Below are 19,871 nucleotides of genomic sequence, written 5' to 3' on the forward strand. Positions count from 1 at the left end.
GTCGGCCCCTAACCAGGCGGTTGTTGTTTTAATTAATTGATTATAATTAAAGTAATTTTTTTAAGATACTTTAATGTTTTTTCCACCAAAATGCAGGAGGGTAGTTTCCGGTGGTGGGGTTTTGATAAATGGCCAAAACGCTTCCAACCTCTCAACCTCTGACCTCTAAGGCTGAAGAGGTTGTGTCCTTTTCTGCTCACGTCATGCATCGAATAACAGATTTGGCACCTTTTTTGTGCTTGTTATTAAGACAAAGTAATACTATGTGAAACAAACATACTGGCTAGGATAAACTGTGAGGATGATCTTTGCTGCAATTGGAATTAATAGGCTTTTCCATTTAAAGTAGCAAATGCATTTATAAAAAAAATAATGATAAATGATTCCTTGCCTAATTCAAGGAAATGATATTTGATTTGTAGTCTTAAACATTTTAACCCTAATGTCCCTCATTCCATACTCTATCTTCTTTACAATAAATATTAAAATAAAACAAATGTCACTCAGAAGCAGAAAACCAAAGCCTAAAACTCCCGGGTCTAAGAGTCTAAAAAAAAAAAAAAAAAAAGAATACCCAAACAGGAAGGGAGCAACATGTGACAGTGTGAGCTGTGGTTTCATTTTTTGACATTTTATTTTCCGTCCATTTCAATTGAATTACAAGCTTTTGTTCTTTTCATCTCATTTCAAAAGCGAGTGTCTAAAAATATGGGCTAGGGATGAATCTTAATTCATCTTTTTTTTTCTCTAGAACTTAAAATCAAACTTTGTATTTGATACCAACTCTGTACATATTGTAATAATAACAATAGTGCATCTGCTGTAGTGCAAAGCTCAAATGAACCAAACGGACCTCATACACACATACAGTTTCAGACAAGCTGCCTCCTGTACCCAAGACCAGATCTCTTTAATCTCGTTTACAGAGTGGGGATCATCACAAAGCCTCCAGGCGGAGGCGTTCACCCGTGGGCTCAGGGCTATCGACAAATGTACAAAAGATTCAGAACATTTCAGTAGTGATAGCTGGAATGACAAAAGAGATGCAAGGGGAGTGTTGAGTACAGGAGAGATCTGCAGATGTAGGCTGTATGTTCGCTGAAACAGATAGAACTCATTATTTTAACATAGCTTTTTAAATAAATCTTCATACAGTGTATTTAACATTCAGTATAACTTGCACATATTTACAAATAGGTGTGCATACAGTTGGCTAGTGCTCATTTTCATGACATAAAAACTGTTGAATTCTTTATTAATGTGCTGCCTAAACAGTGCCATGGCTGCAGCACACAACAGTTTATAGAAAGAGACAATAATCTAGAGGTAAAAACCCGCCTCTCTACCTGTGATAGGAGTGTTCAGGTGTACACAAACCTAACTGGCCCTAACACTAATGTAAACACGCAGACATTCTTCTTTTAAAAATCTGTTTCACCTGTACATTCATTCATGGCAGACACACAGATTCGACCTCCTATGTGTACAAGCTTTGGGCCTGAAAGAAGTGATCACGCACACAGACACTGATTGTGGAATGTATGTTTGTCAATCTGTAGTTGAAAACACTAAGTTACGGTCTCTGCTGCTTCAAAGTTCACTGGTTTAAAATGATCCCAAAACCATTTTCCTTTTTTTGTACCTGAAAACTTGTGTGGGAGGAGAAAGAGGAGGGGGGGGGGGGGGGCAGGGAAGGTGGCACACCTCCAGTTTAAAGTACAAATAACGTTGAACATAAACTCAGTTATCAGTCTGGGCTCTGGCTAACGGCTGGCCAGATTTGAGTCATAATTCCGTATTAATAATCTCTCCTAACTCTCTCTTTGGAAAACATGCTAACCATCCCTTGTGTCATCTCATTCAGTTGTATTTCCATGTTGCCAAACGTGATTTAAAACAGATAATTGTCCAGTCTAACCAAGGCTTGACCTTGGAGTTCCTGTACCTTAAGTTCTTCTCCTTTAAAAAAAAAAGAAGAAGCTCCTTTTTGATTCAGTCTTCAATTAGACGGCCAGTCTGTGTGCTAGTCCAACATTTAGCTGGGGACTAAGTTAGCAGCCAGTTTTGTTTGTTTTCAGGCCGGCAGACATTGGAAAGACAAAGTCTCATATTAAATTGGTCCATCGTTGATATGTTCTTTATCAGACTGTCCAAGTTGTGAGAAAAGCACGTACACAGACACCAAAGCACATTCTCGAAGCCAACCGAAAGGGGTGGAATATCTCGGTGCCTCCGGCAGGAAGAGCCACCCGCTCGCTCTGCGCGTGGCCAGGACACAATCCTCAGCGGCCCCCCTGGCAGCAGCCACACAGGAGCGATTGGGCTGGTATGGTTAGAGGAGCTCCACAAGAGAGGGGGGGGGGGGGGGGACTGACAAGAGGGGTGGCGTGGAGGAAACGACAATCGGAAGAGTTCTGGAGAGATTGTGGGACAGGAGTGGAAGACTTTTTGTTCCCGTCTTCTCCGATGTGGAAACAACACAGTGCATGGAGGAAGACAGGAGTAGACAGGACACATAAAAGACAGACACCTTATCCACCACCAGATCTGAAAGAGAAGTGAACACAAGGACGGTTGATAGAAAGAAAAGCAAAAAAAGGACTCTTAGGTGACAAGAGATATGGATGCTGATGAATTGGAAGAAGTTATTCTGCTTCACAACAATCAATGTCATGGGACTGGGGAGGAGATAACGTTGTTGTTGTATTTATCAGGAACTGAAAAGGGGACGTTGGTCTATGGGGATGACTTGTTGGATGGTGGAGTTAGCAGCCATGCTGAGGGTATTTGGGATGGGATGTTTTTTGATCGGCATATCTCATGGACAAAGTCCTGCACGGTTTTACCTTCCTCTTCGAATGTTCCTGCATCCCATGAGCACACGTTGAGAGAAAAGGGAAAAAAAACTGTTAAAACATGTAAGGAGAAAAACCGAGGACTAACAAGCTAACAGTGGTTAAGAAGACCATGCAAAGCAGATCATCCTGCATGACAATTAGCACGAGAGTGTAAGGACAAGTATGCAATAACAGCATTGTAAAAAAAAAAGGCTTCTACAGTTAGAACTGTTTAAAGCTAGCTTCAACAGGCCTGAATGTGACATTAGGACAAAATATCTGAATTAATATTCCAGTCAATTATTTCATGTTGGACTGACGATTTTAAAACACAAATATGAATCAAATAAAGTCAATTAATCAATTATTCACCCAGCAGTCCTCTCCAAAATCTCTCTTGCCGGATTATTTTTTGATGGCATAACATGCAGCATGTCTACAGTGGCCATGGCCCTGACCCTCTCGGCCCCGCTGAGCCGAACAAGGGGCGTGACCCCCGAAACTGTTACACCCGACCTCTGAGTCAGAGGTCTGAGTGGGAACAGAAAACGTCCCGCTTACAGCTCATGCACACATGCACAGACACTTACACTCTGGCCCTGAAAAGACTGACTGCACGCTAACTGCTATAAGTTACCCCGGTGTCGCCTCTCAAACACCAATGTTTTTTTATTCTATGACTTGAACTGTGAGCACAGTCGGAGCAGTCCTTTCAGGCCAGAGTGTGAGAAGTGAACAATAGCAAGCATGCACAGATGGGACAGTGCAGAAGTGGCACTTCAGCGAGGGCATGTGGGGTTAGGATGCTGTCAATAGGAGCCCAACAGAATAATGCAGGCTAAAAGAGCACCAATGTTAAACATATCACATGAAGGTGTTTTTAATCTGCCATTACCAGTACTCGTTTTTAAGGCTAATGCACCTAGTAGATGAGCAGATTCCTGGCAAGTGAACAGCTCATTCCTGCCCTATCATTTACATAAAGGTGTGCTTCTAGAGGAGGGAGGGGGAGGAAAGGTGCAGAATAGAGCTACGGGTTGCTCATTGATTTGATCGAAAAAAAAACACTGTGTGACGTTTGTCAGAGGGCGGAATGAGTGTAAAAAAACATTATCATGGTGGAGCTGTGAACCCATTTCCCCTTGTTGGTGGATGAGTTGATCCCAGGCGTCTATTTCAGAGGGGTGAGAGTGGAAGGGGCGGGGTTTCCTTAAGGTAGAAGCAGACAGGTACACAAAGGCATGCCAGAACTCTTACTTAAATCCCCATCCTGTTCCCCCTAGGACTATAGCTGCCAGGAGAATAGCACCTGCGATGGACCCTATTATGATATTGGTGCCACTGGGACCTGCGCAGAGGAAGGAGGGGGGGGAGTGGGGGGAGGGGGGGGGGGTGCGAAGGAGGAGGAAGGGAAGGAGGGAGGGGGCAGAAACAAAACAACACCACTAAAAAACACACGTCAGAGGACAGCATCAACACAGAACATCAACAACATCAACTAGAGAAGGAGAGAGGCAGATGAAAAGATACCTGCAGACAGAGAGAGAGAGAGAGAGAGATGAGGAGAGAGAAGAGGAGATCAGCACGTGGGAGGTGGAGGTGGGAGTACAGGTGGGTGAGTGAGGAAGGTCACGGAGACATGAATACAAAAAAACAAACAAAAAAAAAACAAAGGAGAGAGAGATTTATTACTTTGTTGTCATCCCCCTCTCCTGCTCTTTCAGCTGGACACCCTCCTGCACAGGGTGGCTTTGGCTCTTTTGGCCCTATGAGAGCTGCTGCTCAATTTCTCTGTGTCATTGGCAAACTGCAAGAAAGTAAGGAGGACACTTGAGTGTCTGCAACATATACAGTACCATCCACACACACTCAAACCCATACACACTAACAATCTGAACACACAAATAATCCTATTGATGATGTGTCTAAACACACACCCACACTCATCAAGCATTGATAGCAAGACTCAGCAGGAAGGGAAACTAAATACTGATGTTGACTTCCTTAAAATAATAATAAAAACTACTCTTTGTGTTTGTCAGTTCAACAGAGAAGCTACAGTGAGAATGGATGGAGACTATGAAGGGGATATGAGGGGGCAGACAGAAAGAGAGAGAGACAGTGAGTAAACAGGTGCTATGGACCTTTCTTCTCCGGGCCAGTCGGCACTGTCGGCTCAGGGATCGGATCAAAGACACTGCAGTCCTTCCCCGTGTAGTCCCTGTCGCAGATACACTTCACCTCATTACTGCAGGTCTACAAGAGAGACAGAGAGAAAATGAAAATCAACAACTTTAGCTGTTCATAAAAAAAAGAGAAACGCAGAAGACTCAGAAATAAATGATTTAGTCAGAAGCCAGCTATGAATCCAGTTTAAATCAGTCTGAGTTAAAAAGTCTGTTTTTTGGGAATCTTAGAAACTGTTTCAGATTTCTTTAAATTACAGTATTTTAATATGATCGGTGATCCGTGGACTATAGGTGAGAAGTTGATGTAGCCTCTGGTTTATAAAAGTTAAGAATGCAATGCCGAAGTACATTCTTTCTAATGACCAGCGGGGAGGGGGGAGGGGGGAGGGGGGCTCCATTGGTAGTTCATATGTAAATGAGTTTGAGGTCTGTTACACTGGTTTGAAGACATAGACTCTGAATCAGATATTGGTAACAGAGAGGAATGCACATTATAGACAGAGTAAAACAAAGGAAAAAGTCATCTATATTTTGATGTGAAACATGTTCTAAATGTGGCGATGCTTTCTCTGATGTTTATTTCACTTCACAAGGTTCATATACTCTATCTACTGGTACATCAGATGTACTATCTAATGCAATCTTGCACAGCTTTTCTGATTTCTGTCACTATCTGCAGTATTACTATGTATTACTATGTGACATTACATAAACTATTATTACATGGTGTTAGTAATGGTAACACTTCAACAACTTGTCTTTGAATCTTATGTAGTTTAATTCTCAATATGTGTTTAATATGCAAAACACCAATCCAAAGCTTGCTAAGAAGTTGTGAGTTTTTTTACCCCGTGGTCAGAACAGATTTGTCCGAAGTTGGATCCTGAACAGGAGCTGAGGTTGAATGCGGCCACAGGGAGGCAGCGTCGTTCCAAACACATCATGTTGGGACCACAGGGAGTGCCGTCCTCCACATAGCCCAGGTCTGAGCCGTCCTCAAGCAGAGCATGGCCCCCTCTGAGGGAAGCAACCAAACAAATCAGACAGGCAGACTAGAAACTTAGGGAGATTCTAATGTTCACACATTGTTAAAGATCGATGTGTTTCTCTTACCTGCAGTCCAGGTATTTGTTCTGGTGGTAGATGGTGAAGCTGATCACTTCACCATGCAGGTCTCCAAACTTTGGCTTCATCGTCACATTGGCACAGAAGAGGAAGCCGCATAAAACGTCCCTAAACAGGAGCAAGTCAGTAGTGACTGAAGGGAATAAAACGTGGGTTGTGTTCACAATATTCAACTTTTTGCATGTTTTACAAGTAAAACTTTTTAAGTCAGGCACACAATTTTGGACCATTTTTGGGTGATTCAGTTCTGACAAATGATTTCAGGATTTTATGCAACAAAAGCTGTTCACAACAACATGACCTCAGTCGTCGTGTTTTTTCGCAGAAGATTAGCCAAATTCCCTCTTCTCCCAGAAATATCATATAAAGGAAAATCCACTGCAATGCGACAGGATATCTACATTTGCCTTTTTTTTGCCAAACACCACACTTTAGCTGAGTTTTTTTTTTTTTGCTTTTGTCGTTTTGCTTTTTGTATTTTTGAAGAAAAAAACAGAAAAGAGAGAGAAAAAAAAAAAACATTTTTACTTTTTAGAATATCAGAGCACAGGAGAATAGGGACGGTGTGACTATGAGACTCACGGCTTGTTGCACTGCAGCCAGCCTTGTCCTTCAGGACCCGGACCACAGTTGCCTTTCTCTGTCCCCTCAGCGTTCAGCTTCTCATAACAAAACCTGTCTGCGGAGTCTGAAAGGGCAAATTGTGATTTCAAAGCCAAGCAAAGATGACAAGTGTTCAAGCGTTGAGGTGCATGTGTTCTGTACTCACTGTAACCCCAGAGTCCCGTACACTGTCCGTCACGAGTCCTGCACCGTCCACCGTAACAGCGCCCCTGAAGGAAAAAGACACAGACATCAAATGTACTGAAAGATGGCCGCAGATAAAAAAAATAACACCTGCCATAAACCAGCCCCTACCTGACTGATATCACACATGTAGCCGTCCAGCTTGTGGACATTATGAGGACACTGAAAAGAGGAAAAGTACATCACTTTCTGGAGGCTCTTACTGATCTTACAATGTTGTTCATCATTTTGTCAAGTCATCCCTACCTGGCTGGAGTCTCCAGTGCAGGTTTCTGGGATATCACAGTCGTTCACTGCGTCTCGACAAACCACTCCTCTTTGCTCATACTGAGGCACAGCAAAAAACAAGCTTTAGGTACATGGTGCAGAAGTCATAGCAGCAATCATAGTGGAGATTTTTAATGCATTTCAATGCACAATACAAGCTGTCTGACACATCTAGAATTGTAGAAATAAACAGCGTGACATGTAATTATTTCTGCATTTTATTGCATTTAGTTAGACCTCTTGGAAAACGTTCTATAAGATATCATATTATTATATCTACATTTTGGGGTGAGTGTTGTATAGGTGTTGATATTTAAAGTCTTTTAAGAATTTCCAGCTCTGAAATCTGAATCATTCATGAGATATCGCACCAAATAATTTTGAGCAGCATTTTTTTTTTAATCCCACTTCTTTGTTTCATATTTTTAAAAAAATACACAGAAATATGTTTCACTTTTTGTCTCCTTGTCATGCCAGCGGTCTCACCTTGCAGGCACTGCAGCAGAGTCCATCACTGCACATGGCATCATGGGTAAGGGTGCATTTTTTACAGCAGGCTCCTCCGGTGCGGGCGCACTCCTGCAGCCACAGACACGAACACAAAACCCTCAGCTCTGCTCCAACAAACAGCACATGCTCCTGTGCTCATACGGAGACAGAAGGTGACACAAATCTGCAGAAGCGCTGGCTTTATAGTGCTGCATAATGACCAACTGGATTCTCACCACTTGGGAGCCACAATCGCACTCCTCTCCTGGCTCCACGAATCCATTCCCACACTCTGGAGGGTCTAACAGCTGAGGGAGGCAGGGAGGGGCATACATGATCATACATGAGTGGAAGACAGATGGAAGAGGGATCACACAAGTCTGTCTTACAGTAAATTGTTGGCTGAAAGAAGAGATACAACGCCTCATGCACTCACAGAAACGTGGATTTCCCACATGCCCTGTGAGTATATCATTTATGTTCTACTATGGAAATTGTGACTATAAAACGTATTAATACGGCTATAAATAATGATGCTGTTACCATATGCGGCTCCTTTCACAACATCCCTAGGTGTCTATATCCCTCACCTTGTTGGGCTTATTGAAGAGGCAGCTCCCTCCCCCCTGGAGCAAGAACTGGATGTACTCATCAACACTGCACCGAGAAAACTTTCTAGGCAGATAATATCTGTTTATACAAACACACACACACACACACACACACACACACACACACACACACACACACGCAAAGATCAAGACCAGGACAAGATAAAACAATTTAATAAGATACAATAAACAGTACAATCATTGTGCCAGTAAGAAATGCCAGATCCACTGTGGGTGTCTGTGCAGCCAATTTGCAAATTTGACAGAAATGTTACCATCTGTAGTAAGATATGAGTCAAATGAATAATCTCTATTGTTCCATCTGGCGAGGAGAGCCAAATTCAAATTACTCATGCTGTAAAGTAAATACTCTTAATTCCATTTTTCATTTCAACAATATGATTATCAGCACGCTGATGACTGATGTTTTAAATAAATGTTTAAAGCATCAAATAGAAGCTGTGATTATCAACGGCTCACTGAAGACTTAGTAAAAGTCAAAGCTCCCCTCCATTCCAGGTGTTTAATTGTTTAATCGAGTGAAATGAAAGTGACAAATTGCAGCGTGGAGGGAGTGCAACACGAAAACAGTCCTGCTGTTTTCTTTTGAATTTTGTCAACAAACAGAGAGCTTCGTTTTACAGGTGTGTTGTGGTTGGTGTGTGTCGTTCACTGCAGTGTGCCGTGATGTAGACATTTACCCAGTGTCTTCCATGATGCAGCCCAGCCAGGCATCGGGGCACCTGCAGTCTCCTGTGACGAAGATAAGGAGGCAGAAAAGCACAGATTAGAAAAGTGAATTGAATTGAACAAATGTATTGAGTGATCAGCATTTACGACCAAAGCTTTGACATTTCACACGCTGCTGCTGCTGAAAGTGTTGAGAGAAAGTTTTGTGATCGACAAGCACGGAAAGACTTTGAAGCCAACTGATAGAGACAAAAGTAAGGAGCCTATAGTGATGCACTGAGCTTCTGTCCTGACATTGAATAATAGACCTGATGGCTCTTCAACATTAATCACAGAGCCCATTGTTCAGTGGCAGCACCCCCCTCCTTCTCAGTCACAGGTGACTAATCACCTAATGGAGAAGTCTAATTACAGAAAAGAACTGCTGGACACCACAACCCCTTCCCCCCAAAACCCCCCCACACAAATACACTCCATACATTATCAGGCTTTTTCTTTGTCTTTTACCTGCAGAGTTGCGCGCATTGTTCCACCTCATGCCGATGTTCTGGCCAAGACTCTGGCACAAAGTGACGGCCATCGCACCCACGTTCCCATACTAAAAAGGAAACGGGTACAAACCACAGAGGAGAGCTTTAATTATCATGTTACTTACCGTCATTATTGATGCACAGCCCGTTTTAAGCTGCACGCTTTATGACGTCACTGTGGGCGGCCGGTGAGTGAGCAAGTAGTGATTTTCTGAATGAGTGCATTATATAGTCCACTACATATAATTTGGTGAGAAGGGAGTAGTGAATGAGGGAGTGATTTCAGACAAAGCCTAAATGTCTGCAAATGAGCAAATAAGCAAATTTACGAGATTATCCAACTCTCTTTAAACTTCTGTTCTACTATTACTCGTTTGAAAATAGGCTTACAATTAAAAACAGATTGCGTCTGTCTTTTTTACTTTACATTATTCTAGTCTTCAGAAAACCTAGATTAAATCCATCTCCAGCATTACACATTTTACTTTAATTCTGGTCTACAAATGTAAACAAATAATATAAGAAGAGGCTAAATTGTAAACATTTGAACTAAAACATTGTAGTCCATATTTAGTCTATCCCTTATCTTCAGTGTAAAATAATCCCTGCTGGTTCAACAGAAAATATAATCTGAGATTGTCCTCACCTCATTGATACCTCCTCCCCTTGTCAGAGTGCATACCCCTCCTGTGTAGGCCGTCCCACTACGGCTACTGTGAAATGTGCGGCCTCTGAGGCGCGCAGAGAAGAAAGGCACAGTTTAGAACAAAATCTTCACTAGGATTCAAACAATGACATCAGCCGCAGTTCTCAAGATTTGATGATGCGGTCCTCTTACGAGAAAAGATGGACGACATCACTCTGCTCTCTGATGTTGTCCTTTCTGTATTTCATGAAGTTCTGCAGCGTTATCAATGGATCTTCCACTACTGGCATCATATTTTTAGAGGTCCAGGTCTCCATGGCAACCAGAACAATCCTCGTGTTCAGCTGTTCCTTATAGATCTGGGGACCAAAAAACGGCCATCAATCTACAGCTTTGTTGGCATGACACCTGTGCTGTGAATCCTCTGTGGATAGAGAACTGCGGGCTGTGTGGGCTAAAATATTTCCTCATTCTGAAATACACACAACCAAACTACTGGGCAGGTGGTGGTGGTGTGTGTGTGTGTGTATGAAGAGTTGGAGTATGAGTAGGAGGAGAATAATCCTACCCAACAAAGCTCTTACCGCATCTGCCATGTTGACCACTGCTTTGGCAAAGTTCTTGGTTTGGCTGCTTGAGCGACGCAGCTGTACAAACTGTGGAGACACAGAAGTACAAAGATGGTGTAAAGGATGGGTCATATTTCACTCGCTCAAATATACCCAAATACGTTTGTACTTCTATACTCGTAAGGATCAGGACATAAAGGCTTAGAGTTTTCAAGGAATATTTATCTGTTTCTATAAAAACTGTTTCCTTTAGCTTCCCATAATAATGAAATGGATGGATCCAAATGCAACTTTTTTTTTCTCCTTCTTTCTGAAATAAAACATTTTGAGTAAGAAGTGAATCACTTCAGTGTTTAAACAGTAATATACTTATTCAGTGTGATGTGACTGCAAGCATCTTCAGCTTTGTGAAATGTATATTCAACCATTGCCATGATGTTTATAGCCTGCAGCTAAATGGCCACATTGGAGAGGCTTGCTTATTTTGCTAGTTGAAGTAGTTTTGCAAGTTTCCAAACTAATACAGCTAATTTGAAGATCAACAAGGAAAGAGCACGCCGCTTCTTGCTCAGTCACTCTCTCTTTTTCTCATCCTAGCTTCACCCCTCCCCTGCTGATTAGCCTCTGCCATTGAACAGTACAGTGACGGGCTAACTGGCTTAATTTAGGCTGCTGTGTGAACCTGTGCCATACACAATTCTCATGAGATGACCTCGGCCCGCTGCCAAAGTTACATACTGCAGTAAACAGGTGATCGGGACACGCTATGAGCATGGAAGAGGCCATTCTGCCTGCTGAAAGTTATTGAGCTACAAAATCAACCTTTAAACTACTGTTTAAACGTGGAAAAGTTGTGGATGCATAGGGATATTATCAGTCTGTCTGTCTGATGAAAACAGAAGCTTTGTAACCTTTTTCATGCTGACATTTGTGCGCACTCAAGCATGCAAAAACAACCAGGTTAATACATGCATCCTCATGCTAGGCTTTTAGATTGCATTGTTCTTGCAAACCATGGAGGTAGCTCTTTTTCTTCCTAAATGATACATCATTGCAGATCAGATGTCCACATACTAAGCAGCACATTGTGGTTCTGACTCACCATTTCATTGTCGTTGACCACCATCAACTCAATATATTTGGTCTCAGTGTGCACTGAGGGCTTGCGAACAAATCTCTTGGACCGTCTCAGCCCCCCAGACTCCTGCTGCTCTCTCATTTGGTCCGGTCTGTCGTCATCACCATCACCTCCTCTGCTCTCCCACTCACTGTCCTCTGTACAGTCTGGACACACAGAAGAGCACAAATGCAAGCAGTCAGAGCTGTTTGACTTGTTTTGGTTCTGTAAGGCGCGGTGCAAATGCTATCAACCTTTGACTGTGATTATTGCTCTTTCTGAAATAGTTTAACAAATACAGCCAAATTTAACTGTCATATTTGTTTGGAACCTTTGTCTCATAAGTGTAAAAACTGGGGGAATACTGGATAGTAACATATGCAATAATCATTGAATAATAATAAAAATTTATTTTGATATATTTTTGAATACTGGATAAGAGTTTGGGTCTTGTGTTTTTCTTATTTTTCCAGATAAAAGAAGTGTGATAATATCAATATGTGATATTTATTTACTATGTAATGAAAAGCTTAAATGCAGTATTGTCATAATGTAGTAGTAATAGTTTTGGCTTGTTTTTGTGCTTATGTACCTGGGCAATGGGGGGAAAGCCTGACATCAGGCATCCTGCGGATTAAGTGAGCACCATCAACCTATGACAGAATACAACCAGGAGGCATTAGACACGACAGAAACCTAAAAACACAAATGTAGACTTCACTCAATCGTAATCACGTGTGGCAAATCCCAGACAATTTACCTGATAGCTCTGATTGTGAACAGGCTCAAGTCCGTATGAGAAGAAGCCGTCAGAGAACATGCCGCTAAAAAAGAAAAAAGAAAAAGACAGAGGGATACACCACAGAAAGGCAAACAATATTTAAAAATCAAACAGGATGTCTGGTCATCTTTGCAGAAAAAAAATCAGTACAGCCTTACCAGTAAGGGCAGGTGACTTGTGTATGATTTTATGAATAAAGGTTTGACGTCATGCTCACCACAGGCCATGGCAGGTAGATAGAGCTGCCCAGGACTCCGGTAAACCTCGTAACCTTCCCTGGTAGTAGCAGTGCTCCCCTCCCTGTGGGCACAGTGTTTCCATGAAATAACCTCTACTGACACACTTGAGGCTGAACAGGCACACAGCTCTGAGGAAAACCCTCTTACAACCTCTGCAAATGCAGCCCCCCCCCCCACACACACGCTTCATGACTGCATTTATGGCACACTTTGTGACCTACTTGTGTCCTAGCTTTCCTCCACCCTACTCACTTAGCAGTGCAGGTAGACCTTCAACAATCTCTTCGATAAATCAACACTCACATTGCCCACATAGGGAACAAATGCACAATAGCAAGGCTGCAAATGAATATCCAAAGGTAAGCGTAAAACTGGGATAGTTCGCTTCTTTTTTTCTGCCCTCAAACCAACCTTGACTTCTATAACATAGTGCTGACCTTCTTCGACAGCTAAAGGGGATTCACTGCTTTACAAGGCAACATTTGCGAAGACAGCCACAGGAATTTGAGAAAAGTGAGATTCAAGATTCACTTGTATCAAATTGAGTTCAGCAGGGTGTCTTGGTTGGCCTTATTGCTTATGAAATAAAACCATTCTGATGACACAGCTCCGTCTGATTACGTGCTGCCTTGATGCGTCACACCTGTCCAGTCCAAAAGAAGCATCACAGGCTTCGTGTGAGGCCCTCCATCCAGCTAAGCAGCAATCTGCTCCAACTACAGGTCTCCACCCCTGACTCTGCATGCTTCCTCTACCTCCCGCCACTCTGGGAACACTTGTCTATGATCACACACACACACACACACACACACACACACACACACACACACACACACACACTTACGCCCCAAAATGAGTCCTCTCACATCATGCCTTTAAATTTACAGGCATTCTACTCTTCTAACCCTAATTCCTCCACCTTCCTCCTCCTCCCCCTCTCACGACAGCTTTGCTCTTCCCTCCCTCTCCGCTCTTCTTTTCATTCTCATTGCTGCCAAGAACTTAATGACAATGCTGCGATAACTTGTTGCTATGGAAACAGGCTCGTGATTGGCCAGGGGGACCAAGGGAGAGTTTGAAGCGGCTGTGGGCGGGGACACCGAGTGCTGGATGGGTGGGTGGGTGTTGGTGATCATTGGGGAGATGGTAGTGAGTGCCACAATAGTATAGAAAAAAAAAAAACACTAGTCATTAGGGCGAGCAGAATGCAGTGACATTCCTCTGGTCCGACCTGAAAAGCACACACTAGGTTAAATGTCAAGGCTTCCCTCTATGTTGCTGTCATCGCTGCGTTCTTTGTCCTGAGCTTGTTGTTTCACACCAAAAAGAGGCATGCAGCTGACAAGAGAGCCCAATGTTTACAGAGCAAAGTAACATACAAATATTAGCAGTTACTTGGCAGCCTGTTATAGAAGCAGTGAGCAAACAAAGCACTTCCTATAAAAAGATTTAAACCAGGATGAGTTCAAAGTGTAAAAACTGAAACAGAGCTTCTCGATGATCAAAACGTACAAAAGAATGTCTATGATGTCTTTAATTGGATTTATAACCAAGAAGATCTTGCTAACATATATGAGAACAGATGTTATACGATGAACTGTAGACCACGTGAGGCAATACACCTGACCAACAAACTTTATAAATGTTCCGAAATTCACTGGCGACAGCACCAGTGTGAAATGTGACAAAGTCTCAGTTTCCGTGGCCAAAAAAACTGAACGCTGCACAGCCGCTCTGGTCATCTCATTAACATGCTGCCTTCAGTGTTGCCAAAAGCCAAGTTCGCTCAGTAGAATCCTGTCAGTACACATCTTCACCCCACGCAAACAGTCTTACCACTGACTGAGAGGGTCTGCCGTCTTTCTTAAAGTGCCGTTCCACATATTCCGAAGACAGGAGGTGACTGCAAACAGAGGAGAGAGATCATGAATGTCTCTAACAGCTCTGTCTCATTAGATATTATAAATACAATTCATAATATATCTATAATTAAGTCCATTTCTATGTCATCAAAAGTGGTTTCATCCATCTCTTGCGTTTGCCTCAAATGTACTTCACTAAGAGTAAGTGAACATTTAATGTGGTTTATTTAATACAATCAGTGGAGTCTCATAAAAAGCTGTGGTGTATGTGTGCGTGTGTGTTTCACATTGGTATTCCCCATCTTGTCATGTAACACAATAGATGTGCTAAGTGCATTAGCTTAAGTGTGGGGGGAAATGCTAATGAGAACGGCTGCAATAAATCAAGAGAACCTACTGATACCAGCAAGTACAGAGAGGCAGATTTGATGGTGTTGGACTGTGATACTAACTGATTCAGCTCCAGGTCCAGAGTGAAGGTTTGTCCAAAGGCTTCCACTTGGAAACAGCTCTGTGCCAAGTGGACAGGCTGTAAAATCAAATCAACAGAGACAAAGACAGATTAGATAGTCATGAATTAAAGTGTAACAAAACGTTTGTGGTTAAGTTTCCCGCTCTGTAAAAGCCACAAGAGTTATTTTGAAAACATGCCATGAATAATTCATCTGAATCAATAGTTTGAACGCTCTAAAAGCAACCCAGGAGCTGAATATTGTGATTGATAAAGTCTCCATTGATCGACATTGGCAGCCAGCATTCAGGCGTGGGTGACAGCAGAGAGCTATAGCTGTTTAAGAGCTAAGCTGCAATTTGGTGATGGAGATGGAGAGTAGCGGAGGAGACAAAAACTTGACTGATGTCGTCTATATCCAGCCACTGGGCCAAATGTCCTCTCAATGGACAGCTGCCAGAGGAGGTGAGGTGACAGCAGGACCAGGAGAGGGAGAGGAAGATGGAGAGAGAGAGAGAGAGAGAGAGAGAGAGATTTACTGCAGTTTAAACAGTGCGTCTCCTCAGCAGCTCGGGTTGAGCTAGTGTGGCTTTGATCTCAATCTGGAGGAACCAGGCTACAGTGAATCACTGGGCTTTTACAATAAATACATCACCAGCCAGAAATCATTTCCTCACATGAATACAGACAACACATTTCTTACTACTGTGTTGGAGAGGCTGAAGCATGCCCCATCCACCAGTGCTCTGACTCTGTTCAGTAACACTGCTCTGCTGCTCCACAGTGTAACATTTGTGGTTTGCTCAGTAGCTGCTCGGGTGCTTTTAAGTGTTTCACATGATACGATTTAAATGTATAAGAACTTTAAGGAGATTTTGTCAAAATATATTCCAAAAGCATTCAGATTGAACTACTGTAGCCCTAGCTACATATCAGGACTGCTTTCCATGACCAAAACCTCCAAACCATTGAGAATGTCCCAGAACATGTATTTTTTATTTAGAATGCCAAAACTGCATCCAGTCAATTTGCAACTAACCGTCATTTCAATTTTCTACTTCAGATCTCAAAAGATACATGATAAAAAGTGTTGAAGTGCAATGTTGTGCTAAAGGGGTGTGACCCAATTACTTGCAATATGCATAAAGTATGTACTTTGAAAGGACAGCTACAGTATAATATACTGTATATTATACTATCCAATTCAATTTAATACAATGCAATACAATTTTATTTGTATAGCACATTTCATACAAATGTAAACTATTCAACTTGAAACTCAAGGCAGGACATCCAACTACAAACCAAACCAATCAATACTTGAAACAAATGTATCAACCTCAGTCTGAAATCCTTAAATATCTGTAATCCATCTGCATTCAAGAAAATAGTCTTTATGTAAAAAGATACAAAACTTTCATCTTATGACCTATTCAGTGAAAACTAAACACAACAAAAATTAGCACAACAGATGAAACACAATAACAAACTCAATGAGGCAAAAATGCTGCATCTCCCCACATCAAAGCAGCTGCGATGTGACAGAGGAGAAAGAAAAAGTTTAGTTTATCCCCTGCTGCATCTAAATTTATGATGTCCATCAGTCCTTGCGTCTTTAATCTTTTAAATTACAAAACACAGCCGGTCTAGACAAGTACAGCAGCAGAGGGAGGGGGTATTGAAACGTCGTCTGTACGGACATTGCATAATGTTAGAACTCTTGTGTCTGTTATTCATAAAGAATCATTATAGTTAATGCAACCTCTCCTCAAGGGGCAACATTTACATCAACTATAGTCTCCAAACATGTGACTGTGTGTGTGTGTGTGTGAGTGTGTGTGTGTGTGTGTGTGTGTGTGTGTGTGTGTGTGTGTGTGTGTGTGTGTGTGTGAGTGTGTAGGTGTGTGTGAGTGTGTAGGTGGCTTCATGTACTCTCCCTGTTACATGAAACACATCTTATCAACGTGACTGAAGAAAAGGGTGGGGGGGGCAGTGATGGGGAGCGCTCAGCCTCTTGGACCACGCAGCACTTCTCACACAGGCCTGTTCAAAAATTAATGGGGACACACTTCAACACACCACTGAATAATGAAGAAGTCGGGGGCTCGTTTCGACAATCGGGCTTAGCTTTGTCATGTGAATAAGAGGGCCACCACGAACACGCACACAAACACTTTTACAGCCCTTTGATAAACGATGCGTTTTACTACAATGCTTACACAGCACAAGAAGCAGGTCACACGGTTTGAAGTCCCAGAACTTGTTGACAGGAGATACACAACTTGTGTTTAGGCAGGAGTAAAAGGCTGGAAAACAACAACTCGCTCGTGTTGGATACATTGTGCTGAATTTACTCGCTGCAGACATCGGAAAGGGATTTTCAGAGACTAACTGGGTCAAAATCACAGGGAGTGGAGAGTCTGCTGCAAAGTGCAGAGACCAGGCACTGTCATGTAGCAGGAGCAGCGTGACAGGAGAAAGCACAGGTACTAACGCTGGAACAATCAGCAGAATAGAACTCTGTCTTGTTACAGTCATCCTGCTATATATTCCCACCCAGACCTCCTACAATGACACCAATTCTGAATGTTCTTTAGTCAGAATCATGATTAGATAGACTTCAAATTGCAAAGGAACATCTCTGATTTAAATAATGTATTCCCCTGGGATACTTTCTTTTTAATCAAATGCCAGAAAGATTTATGTTTTCCTTATGATGCTGGGAAAATCCTTCCCCAAGTGATTCAATGAGAATGAACCAGAACTGAAAACTTGATAATTCAATTGTTGTAGAGTGGACTTAAAATGTTTGTACAACTTACAGAGTTGTCCCTGGTGCTGTTCTTCACCCTGGTATCCAAGTGCTCATGAGCCATTTCCTCCTCTGACTCGATCTGCTGCACCATTCGCTTCGGATAGATGATCTCAGATGCAGTGTCCCTGTTGTTCGACCACCCTGCCGGGGTAAACCAGTCCCACACCCCTGCATCCTGCACCGGACTGTTGTCCAAATCTAAACACAGAACAACAGCCACGCTCTATAAAGACACGTAGGCGTGCAGAGGAAATGGCCAGGTGGGGACACACTTGATCCTGAATAAGGCATTTGTGGTGTTGGGAGCAAAGCAAATAGCAGAAGTTGTTTTCAAGTCACAGCATTCAGATCTGTTTGTTTCTGTCAACTGAGAATTTGTTAACGTATTCATCAAACTGACAAGTTAATAACATTTTATCGGTCTCTTATATATATATATATATATAGAAAAAAGAATACATTTATTTTGATGGAAAATAATGATCATGTCCTAATATATCAGAGCTGGTAGGCTGTGTAGAGGAGTAGATTGACACCCTAGAAACAGGGCCTATGTTAAAATCTCAGCAATCATCAACAAGGCTATAAAGCTAACAGGTCGCTTTGGTGATTGACAAGTTAGATCAGTGAATTGTATGTTCACTGGATAAAACGCTACTAGGAGTGGTATTGGAAACCTTGGATATATATCCAGTTTGGCTGCAATGGAAATGTGTTGATGCAGCAAATCTACCGCAGCGGAGAGTGCTGTCAGGCCAGTGGGCTGTTGGCACTGAGACCCCGCTACAATAAAATCACAGACTTCACTGGGTATACAGAAGTGCTGGTGCAAGGGGAAAAAATGTGGATGCACAGAAAACAGAAAGGGTGCTCCCCACTCTGTGTCCAAAACCCCCCCTCTCTCTCCTCTCTCTCTCTCTCCCTCTTACCTGAGACTGCAAGCCTCTCGCCCACTGCAGCAAAGACCATGAAGCACCACACCGCCAGCATGATCTTCACATATTCCCCCGGATTACAGCATCGAGAGCCGCAAATGTCACGGGCCCGGCCGACGGAGGGGAGGAAAATGAGCAAAAACCGAGCAGCAGTAACGATGGCGAGGATCGAGAATGTGCTAAACATCTGACGCTGTGCGTCCTCTCATCTCTCCTCCTCTCTGTCTCTCTCTCTATACCGCCCTCTCAGCTACCGCCGCTGAGAATCATCATTTGCCTATTAGAATGAAGAAAAAATGAATCATAACCTGATGCATATGGTAACGCTCAATGCAGGCCTAGTGAATTATGAGCGTAGAAATACTGAGGAACGGGAGAGAGCTCCGTAGGGCTGCGCTGGTGCGTATGGATGAGCGTGTGCGTGTGTGTATGTGTGTGTGTGTGTGTGTGTGTGTGTGTGTGTGTGCGCGCGCGCGCGCGCGCGTGTGTGCGTGTGTGTGTGTGTGTGTATGTGTGTGTGTGTGTGTGTGTTTGCGAATCTGCGGTATGCGGAAACGGAGGGATGGGAAAGCGAAGAGAAATGCGTTGGGTCTGCGGTGAGGAGGAGACGTGGGGCCGTGGTACCCTCCCTCATCACGGACAGCCTTCTTCTCCGGTTACCATGCAGCTCTGCTCAGGGAGAGGCTGCGACAGCCCCTCTGCTGCTGAGCTGCAGGGCCAGACAAAAAAAAAGTCAGAAAGGGGATCAGGGTTGTAACAGTGCAGTTGTTTTCTCAATGTAGCCTAAGTTGTGAATGGGAGTAACTCGGATTTCCGTGACATGAAGAGGACAGGTCTGCAGAGGATGAAGGTGTGTCATCCTTACCGAGGAGAGGCATCAGAGCAGTAGAGCTCAACGGAAAGAATTCAAA

At 42.9% G+C, this 19,871-nt stretch overlaps 2 protein-coding genes across 4 annotated transcripts in view; both read right to left on the reverse strand.

Annotated features, from left to right (window-relative positions):
* The window catches only part of LOC132995519 (SH3 and cysteine-rich domain-containing protein 2-like), a 191,946-nt gene that overhangs the window by 130,345 nt on the left and 41,730 nt on the right, over positions 1-19,871 (reverse strand). The gene's annotated exons all lie outside the window — the stretch shown is intronic.
* LOC132995514 (disintegrin and metalloproteinase domain-containing protein 11-like) lies at positions 611-19,355 on the reverse strand. Of its 3 annotated transcripts, XM_061065522.1 has the most exons (26): positions 18,955-19,354; positions 18,033-18,223; positions 15,212-15,288; positions 14,734-14,800; positions 12,876-12,958; positions 12,638-12,701; positions 12,470-12,530; positions 11,863-12,044; positions 10,776-10,847; positions 10,384-10,550; positions 10,192-10,276; positions 9,523-9,613; positions 9,027-9,078; positions 8,305-8,404; positions 7,951-8,022; positions 7,712-7,804; positions 7,205-7,285; positions 7,070-7,120; positions 6,921-6,984; positions 6,734-6,839; positions 6,140-6,259; positions 5,875-6,043; positions 4,982-5,093; positions 4,095-4,185; positions 2,847-2,864; positions 2,398-2,547 (listed from the first exon to the last, which is right to left on the reverse strand). In XM_061065522.1, the coding sequence occupies exons 1-26, from the start codon at positions 19,145-19,147 to the stop codon at positions 2,532-2,534; spliced, it is 2,478 nt and encodes an 825-aa protein (XP_060921505.1). In that variant the 5' UTR covers positions 19,148-19,354; the 3' UTR covers positions 2,398-2,531. The 3 variants fall into 3 exon arrangements, with proteins under 3 accessions (XP_060921504.1, XP_060921505.1, XP_060921506.1); XM_061065521.1 differs by lacking the exon at positions 4,095-4,185 and having other exon boundaries at positions 611-2,547; positions 18,955-19,355; XM_061065523.1 differs by lacking the exons at positions 2,398-2,547; positions 2,847-2,864; positions 4,095-4,185 and adding an exon at positions 4,228-4,644 and having other exon boundaries at positions 18,955-19,355.

This window comes from Labrus mixtus, chromosome 20 (assembly GCF_963584025.1).
Source record: "Labrus mixtus chromosome 20, fLabMix1.1, whole genome shotgun sequence".
In the NCBI taxonomy this organism is placed as follows: Eukaryota; Metazoa; Chordata; class Actinopteri; order Labriformes; family Labridae; genus Labrus; species Labrus mixtus.